This window comes from Doryrhamphus excisus, chromosome 18 (genome assembly GCF_030265055.1).
Source record: "Doryrhamphus excisus isolate RoL2022-K1 chromosome 18, RoL_Dexc_1.0, whole genome shotgun sequence".
NCBI lineage: Eukaryota > Metazoa > Chordata > Actinopteri > Syngnathiformes > Syngnathidae > Doryrhamphus > Doryrhamphus excisus.
Window position 1 is genome coordinate 514,058 of NC_080483.1, and position 9,185 is coordinate 523,242.

The following is a 9,185-nucleotide window of genomic DNA, read 5'->3' on the forward strand; positions in this document are numbered from 1 at the left end:
CCCTCACCATAAACTTTATACTTTTCTCAAACATGCATTAACATTTTCACATAACATAAAAAACACTAAAATTTCAAAAAATAAAAAAAAAAAACAGCAAAAAAGTGAGGTGAATGGCGATGGGCACAGCGAACACTCCATGTAATATGGCAATGTAGGCTGGATCACATTAAAAGGGATATTTAACATGAAGTTGTATGACTTCCGCATCAGCGGGGTATTGCATCAACACTGACTTCCTCCTGTGCGCCGGGTTCTGGTTGGTTAAGGAAAGTACAGTAAACCTCGGATATATCAGACTCGGATATATCGGAAATTCGCTCACAACGGACAGATAAAAAAGAACCGATTTTTCTGTAATGCATTTCCAATAAAAATTCATTGCATATATCGGATTTTTTATAACGGATTTCGCCTATTTCGGACAAAATCTCCAGTCCCGTTCCAATGCATTTCCATGAAATTTCCCTGGCATATATCGGATGGCCGCATCGTGGCGCTCCGATTCGAATCCGAATGGTGACAGGCCGCTATACGACGTCATTTGCAGCGTTTGCAGCGTTGCCTGCGCGTCCAGGTACATTGGAAACATAGTCAAGGAAGTGCCTTTTTATAACGGATAAAATCCCATTTACGCATATACCGGATATAAATCCCATATATGCGTAAAACGGACATTTTCCGGTATACGCATATAACGGATTTCGCTTATATCGGACAAAACCAGTGGGAACAATTGAATCCGATATATCCCAGGTTTACTGTAGTAATTATGTTCTACATTTCTACATCCATTTTTCAACATGAACGGTAAATGTGCAAAAATGACTTTTATAGCTAATGGCACCACTCATGACAAAGCAGCTTGCCGTTTCCAGATGTGACGTCATCAGGGTGACACCTCTCAGCTCAAGCAGAATAAACAAACGCTTCTTTTTTCAAAATGTTGTGTTGCTGCTGGATGTTCATAGCGTTCAAGTGATACTGTAAGTTTGTTTTCTTTTCCAAAAGAGGAAAATTGAAGACAAAAATGGACAAAGCAAGTGCAGAGAATGAGAAACGGGTGGATGCCCACCTCGAGTTTTAAAACAATCATTGAAGGATCAGCAAATCAAGAGGAATTTACACTTACCATTCTGTGTTTTGAAGGCGACCGATATGTCTTCATGTTCCATCTTCAAAGGTTTCTTCCTTCCTTTCTCCTAGAAAATTATTGACAAATCACTCACATCTTCTCAGTTAAAAAAAAGTATGTTTGTCCATTTCTACATCTTGGATGAAGTAGCCAGGGAGAGGGAATTCTGGGTGTCCGTGATTAGGCTGCTGGCCCCGCAACGCCACCTTAGATAAGCGTGAGAAGATACAGAATGTATGAGTTTATGACTGAATATGCTCTTGACAAACTATTATTATTATCATGTGTCTTTTCAGATATGCTGAGCTTTCATTCCCTTTGTATTATCATGGAACGCCATGCTACGTTACGCTAACACCTGCTTAATGACTTGACGTCATGCTTACACGCGTGCGACACGCCAAGAGGAGGAATCTGCATGCATCAACAGGCAATCACTTAGAGAGGCGGCGGCGGTCACCAGAGGTCCGCTACGGAGCAGGAGAGTCATTCCTGTAATGTTCCCACAGGTCAATTAAGGGAATGAATAGTCCATTGAAGAGGAGGCACTTGGAGGCTGCTGGGAAAAACGACAGGGAAGTGGAATGGAATTAAGGAGACGAGCAATGAATGTCGAAGATGCTCCATAACTGTTCAGGTCAGAGGTCAGGGGATGCTCGGCCGCTACGGTGGAACGCTTCAGTCGGACCTGCCCTTGGAATTCCATTCATCTTCAGGGAAAATGGAATGCATTTAAGATGGCTTCACTGTCCATTTTCCTAAATCCATCCCCAAATCTTCTCCATTGGATTTAGATGATAGGAAGACACAGGATGGTCCAAAAGAGCCAGCTTATTCCTCTGGAAGAAGTCCTTTATCAAGTGTTGGACCAGGGCCTTCAGCCCCCTCCACCGTTTGACACCCCCGCACCACATGAAGCTCCACTGTTCCATTGAAGGATGATGATGGTGGAAAACATCTCAGGTGGGATCTCCTTGGAAGCCATCAGGAGCGTCCATGGAGAAGAAAACTTTCCTCCACCTTTCAATGTCCCATGTTTGGTGCTCTCCTGCTCATTCCAAACCTTGAGGAGACCAGGAGTTTGGAGATGTGCTTTCTTCTCTGGCAGATGGCGTCTGATGGTTACGGGACTACACTCGGCACCAGTACCTTCATTTAGGTCCAGGATGGTTCCTTGTCCTGAGTGACAGCCTGATTGTTCTACCACTTGGCTTTTTTTGTTCCGTGACCCTCGGGATCTTGGAGAAGATTTTGGGATGGATTTAGAAAAATGGACATGAGTTCAAGACAGTGAAGCCATCTTCAGCACCTGGAACAACATTTGCACTAGCCTCCTGGAAACACTGGCATCAGGCATGCCCATCAATGCCCATCAAAATGTTGCTGATGAAGAGCCGATTTCACTTTAATGCAATAAATTCATTCATTCATTCATTTTCTCACAAGGGTCACGGGGGTGCTGGAGCCTATCCCAGCTGTCTTTTGGGCGAGAGGCGGGGTACACCCTGGACTGGTGGCCAGCCAATCACAGGGCACATATAGACAAACAACCATTCACACTCACATTCATACCTATGGACAATTTGGAGTGGCTAATTAACCTAGCATGTTTTTGGAATGTGGGAGGAAACCGGAGTACCCGGAGAAAACCCACGCATGCACGGGGAGAACATGCAAACTCCACACAGAGATGGCCGAGGGTGGAATTGAACTCGGGTCTCCTAGCTGTGAGGTCTGTGTGCTAACCACTCACCACTGTGCAGCCCTGGTTCAGTATATTCATTCATTCATTTTCTACCGCTTTTCCTCACGAGGGTCGCGGGGGTGCTGGAGCCTATCCCAGCTGTCTTTTGGGCGAGAGGCGGGGTACACCCTGGACTGGTGGCCAGCCAATCCCAGGGCACATATAGACAAACAACCATTCACACTCACATTCATACTGGCTAATTAACCTAGCATGTTTTTGGAATGTGGGAGGAAACCGGAGTACCCGGAGAAAACCCACACATGCACAGGGAGAACATGCAAACTCCACACAGAGATGGCCGAGGGTGGAATTGAACTCTGGTCTCCTAGTTGTGAGGTCTGCACGCTAACCACTCGACCACCATGCAGCCTGCAATAAATTGCTTCCTCAAAAATATTGAATCCTAAGATTTTTCATAACATTCCTAACAATAACATTTAGATCAGGAGTGTATCATTCCACTCCATGGTAACCGTTTCCACGGTAACCGCTTCACTTTGTGATGGATCAGTTATGACAGATAGCCTTTGTGCTTTATGACACGCGCCACACATTGTGATGTTTATTCTGTATAAAGTGACTGTGAGGAGACGTGAGAATCCAACTAAACTTCCTTCATAGCTCAACATGTTCAGGTAAAGTACAAGTTCTTATGTAGAATACCAAATACTTTATTGTATTGTATGTATTTGCTCATATAATACAGTATGTGACCGGATATAACGTTGGCATCTTTTTACTTAGCTCACTCCTGGTGAAAAATAATGATGGAAACATCCACCACAGAAAATAGTCCCCAATACATGACATATATTATATTCATATAATATAATAATATTATATATGTTATGGAATATTGATGTTCATGCTGTAAAAATCTGATAAATAAAGTGTAGTGACAGTTACACGCTCCATTAAACCAAACGGTCCAATGCAGGCTGAGGCCAAAATTTCGAAAAAATTTTCTTCGGATGCTAACCGGCGTTATTTGAAAATACGCTATTAAGTCAGAAACAATAGATGCCAGAGTAAATCATTTTTTAGGCGATGCCTGTCACAAAGTTACGACTTAAGACTGCGATGTAAATGAGTCCTAAATTAATGACTTTTATCCTCACAAATTTATGACTTTTTCTTGTAAATGAATGAATTCTTTTGTCGCTAATTCAGGAAAATGTGTGTTTAAATTCACGTTAAAAAGTCATAAATTGAGAAGATTTTTTTTTCTGGGATCTTAAGTCATAAATTTACTTTTTTAAAATTTTTTTTTAATTTAATTTTTTTCCTCATTGATTCACGACTTGTTCTTATAAAATTTCAATGTAGCCCTAATACCTCGTCGTATTGTTTTATACTTAACATAATAATTAGCGAAATATAAATTTGCGATGATATTCTCAGATCCTTGTTGACATTTTACTTTTCTAATATAATTTCATTGACCTTTTATACGAGGTGTTACGGCTTCAAATTGTGTGTACAAATTCAAATGAAAAAGTCGTAAATCGACAAGAAATTTTTTCTAGAATTTTAAGTCATAAATTCACTAGTTTTACAACTTTTTTTCACGTTGATTCACAACTTCTCATAAATTCTCAATTCTCATACATTTTCAATGTAGCCCTAATACCTCGTCATATTGTTTTACTTTTTCCATAATAATAAGCGAAATATAAATTTGCGATGATATTCTCAGATCCTTGTTGACATTTTACATTTCTAATATAATTTCATTGACCTTTTAGACTAGGTGTTACGGCTGCAAAATTATGGGATTTAAAACATTTCATAGGGAAATGTTTATTCAATAAATTTGGTGTTTTTTACTATTTGATTTATTTACAAAGATTTAGATTTATTTTTTAGAAAAGCCAGATGAGGTGTCTCTGACATCTGGTGGGTGGGGGTTCCTAAATGTGTGTACAAATTAAATGAAAAAGTCGTAAATCAACAAGAATTTTTTTTCTGGAATTTTAAATAATAAATTCACTAGTTTTACAACTTTTTTTTCTCGTTGATTCACAACTTTTCATAAATTCTCAATTCTCACACATTTTCAATGTAGCCCTAATACCTCGTCATATTGTTTTACTTTTTCCATAATAATAAGCGAAATATAAATTTGCGATGATATTCTCAGATCCTTGTTGACATTTTACATTTCTAATATAATTTCATTGACCTTTTATACGAGGTGTTACGGCTTCAAATTGTGGGATTTAAAACATTTCATATGGAAATGTTTATTTAATAAATACTTTTTGGTGTTTTTTTACTATTTGATTTATTTACAAATATTTACAAATATTTAGATTTATTTTTTAGAAGAGCCAGATGAGGTGTCTCTGACATCTGGTGGGTGGGTGTTCGTAAATGTGTGTACAAATTCAAATGAAAAAGTCGTAAATCGAGAAGAATTTTTTTTTTCTGAAATTGAAAATTTATGAGAATTTATGAATTGAGAATTTATGTGAAGTCATAAATTCACGACTTTTACAACTTTTTTTACTCGTTGATTCACGACTTCTCATAAATTCTCATGTCTCTACCACTTGGTACATGTCTCTACCACCCGGTACATGTCTCTACCACCCGGTACATGTCTCTACCACCCGGTACATGTCTCTACCACCCGGTACATGTCTCTACCACCCGGTACATGTCTCTACCACCCGGTACATGTCTCTACCACCCGGTACATGTCTCTACCACCCGGTACATGTCTCTACCACTTGGTACATGTCTCTACCACTTGGTACATGTCTCTACCACTTGGTACATGTCTCTACCACCCGGTACATGTCTCTACCACCCGGTACATGTCTCTACCACTTGGTACATGTCTCTACCACTTGGTACATGTCTCTACCACCCGGTACATGTCTCTACCACTTGGTACATGTCTCTACCACTTGGTACATGTCTCTACCACTTGGTACATGTCTCGACCACCCGGTACATGTCTCGACCACCCGGTACATGTCTCTACCACTTGGTACATGTCTCTACCACCCGGTACATGTCTCTACCACTTGGTACATGTCTCTACCACCCGGTACATGTCTCTACCACCCGGTACATGTCTCTACCACTTGGTACATGTCTCTACCACTTGGTACATGTCTCTACCACCCGGTACACGTCTCTACCATTTGGTACATGTCTCTACCACTTGGTACATGTCTCTACCACCCGGTACATGTCTCTACCACTTGGTACATGTCTCTACCACTTGGTACATGTCTCTACCACTTGGTACATGTCTCTACCACCCGGTACATGTCTCTACCACTTGGTACATGTCTCTACCACCCGGTACACGTCTCTACCACCCGGTACACGTCTCTACCACTTGGTACATGTCTCTACCACCCGGTACATGTCTCTACCACCCGGTACATGTCTCTACCACTTGGTACATGTCTCTGCCACTTGGTACATGTCTCTACCACTTGATACATGTCTCTACCACTTGATACATGTCTCTACCACTTGATACATGTCTCTACCACTTGGTACATGTCTCTACCACTTGGTACATGTCTCTACCACCCGGTACATGTCTCTACCACTTGATACATGTCTCTACCACTTGGTACATGTCTCTACCACTTGGTACATGTCTCTACCACTTGGTACATGTCTCTACCACCCGGTACATGTCTCTACCACCCGGTACATGTCTCTACCACTTGGTACACGTCTCTACCACCCGGTACATGTCTCTACCACTTGGTACATGTCTCTACCACCCGGTACATGTCTCTACCACCCGGTACATGTCTCTACCACTTGGTACATGTCTCTACCACCCGGTACATGTCTCTACCACTTGGTACATGTCTCTACCACCCGGTACATGTCTCTACCACCCGGTACATGTCTCGACCACCCGGTACATGTCTCTACCACCCGGTACATGTCTCTACCACCCGGTACACGTCTCTCCAACTCGGGTCAAGTTGTCCACCAAGTGCTCATACTTCTCACGATGGTGTGTTTTATTTTCCAGCCGCCCCCTGTCCGACTGTCCCACGATGACATGGGTACTGTGGTGTTTTTTCCTGGTGCTGAGGTTGTGCGTCATAAACACAGCTGCTGAAAGTCCAACCGTGACCAAGAACTACATCTACCATGCAGGCAGAAAGTCAAACGTCCAACTCCCTTGCAACCACCCATTCCCCGCTCCACGCATCGTAACGATCCAATGGTATTCAGGTCCTGATGTTATTCTGAATGTTGACAGTTCCGGAGTGAAAGACGATTATGAGACGCCCCTGAAGGGCAGAATCCAGTTCACAGGGAATGACTCTTCCATACGCATCGATGACCCGAGGAGCTCGGATGCCGGGATCTACAAATGCACGGTGAGCTCCTTGAATGAAAGCTTTGTGGCGGCGGTGAGGCTGACATTCCGGGACGACTGGATGGATGTTGTGTGCACCGTGGAAGGGGAGCCGGTGGCGGGAAATGCGGTGACGCTCGGATGCAGATCCATGTACGTCACCAAGACCACGTACACCTGGACCAAGATCAGCGGAAACCGGATGTCTGACGCCAATGCGGAAGCCACCAGTGGGCAAAAACTGATAATGGATCAAATCACAGAGGACAACTGTGGACGATATCGCTGTACGGCCAAAAGGCACTACGTACCTTCTTCTCCTGACGGCCATCATGAGACCCAAAACTGTGACATCATACTCGAGTGTCCATCATCGCCAACGACCACAACCCGTGACGGCGATGACGGCGTTCCGGTTCCAGTAGTTGCCGTGACGACCGTCATGCTCGCGCTGGCTGTCTTCTGCGCTCTGGCTGCCGCCTGGTACTGGTCCAGGAGACATCGTGGAGAGCTGATTATCGATGACACCATGGAGGTGTCGTCTATGTGGTCCAGGGAGGTGGAGGCCTTCGGAGACCAGGGCGAGGTGAATTGGGACGGTCCCGGCTTGGAAAAACTTCAGTGTTTGGATCCGCCCATTTCTGGAGATACCGCCGTTAGCTCTGCAAAATAGAGAAGATGGAAAGCTGTTGTTGATGTTGATGATGCATTCAGGGGCTTTGAGCAGGAAAAAAGGAACCCATCTCTATCTGTGAAGGAATAGTCCAATTTGGTATTTCTATTGTTTACATGCATACTTCATGTCTTCCCTAATCTAATATTCCAAGTGTATTTGACAATGATGCCATATTCAAATAAAAAATGATGACAAACTACATTCTTTTTACAGACGTACGGCACACCATGCTAACGCTACGCTAACCACTCGGCCTCGGTTAGCAATTGAAAAAGTCAATTGAGACAAAGTCAGAATTCTGAGATAAGAAATTCAAAATTCTGACAAGAAGTTGAAATTCTGAGACAAAAAATTGAAATTGAAATTTAAAAAATCATGAGAAATTCAGAATTATGAGACAAGTCGCAATTATGAAGCAAAGTCAGAATGATCGGATAAAGTTTGAGAAATTTTGAGAAACAGAAAATGTAAAAATGAGAAAGTCATAATTATGAGATAAGGTTGAATTTATGAGATAAGAGCTATGAGTTCACAAAGTCAAAATTATGAGATGAGAAATGATGAGAAATTGTGGAAATTATGAGGAAAGTCAATTGAGACAAAATTGAAATTATGAGAAGAAATTCAAAATTCTGAGATAAAAAGTCAAAATTCTGAGACAAAAAGTTGAAATTGAGATTAAAAAAGTCTAAATTATGAGAAATTCAGAATTATGGGATGGGTCGAAATTATGAAGCAAAGTCAAAAAGTTAAAAATAGTCCAAATTATCAAATATGAAATTCATACTTTTGAGATAAAAAGTTGAAATTATGAGAAACATTCATAATTATGAAACAGGAAAGTCATAATCCTGAGTGTACAGTCATGTCCATAATCCCACACCGCTTCACGCTTACTAGTTTGTGGTGTCACTATCACGTTTTTCCAAGTACACAACTTCTGTTGGTGACTATAGGGTTGTTATTTCATGTCTGGAGGTCTCTAATGATGTTAAAAACTGTATTTAGAAGTTTGTAAACAGGTTTTCTATATCTTGTTTTCTCGTCATGCCTACTATATTGGGTAATAGGAGTGTCATGGTGACTATAGGGGTGCTATTTTATGCCTAGAGGGCTCTAATGTTAAAAGGTGTATTTAAAATGTTGTAAACAGGTTTTCTTTTGTTTTGTTTTTTCTTATTATGTTTACTTGATTGGGTAATAGGAGTGTAAAGATAACTATAGGGGTGTTGTTCCATGTCCAGAGGGCTCTAATCATGTTAAAAGGTGTATTTAGAAGTTT

General features: G+C 41.6%; 1 protein-coding gene across 1 annotated transcript; it reads left to right on the forward strand.

The window, feature by feature from the left end:
• The first annotated feature begins 3,458 nt into the window (after positions 1-3,458).
• On the forward strand, positions 3,459-8,064 carry LOC131106333 (cell surface A33 antigen-like). Its single transcript, XM_058055283.1, has 2 exons — positions 3,459-3,517; positions 6,895-8,064. Exons 1-2 carry the CDS (start codon positions 3,510-3,512, stop codon positions 7,898-7,900), a joined length of 1,014 nt encoding a protein of 337 aa, XP_057911266.1. The 5' UTR covers positions 3,459-3,509; the 3' UTR covers positions 7,901-8,064.
• Positions 8,065-9,185: the final 1,121 nt, after the last annotated feature.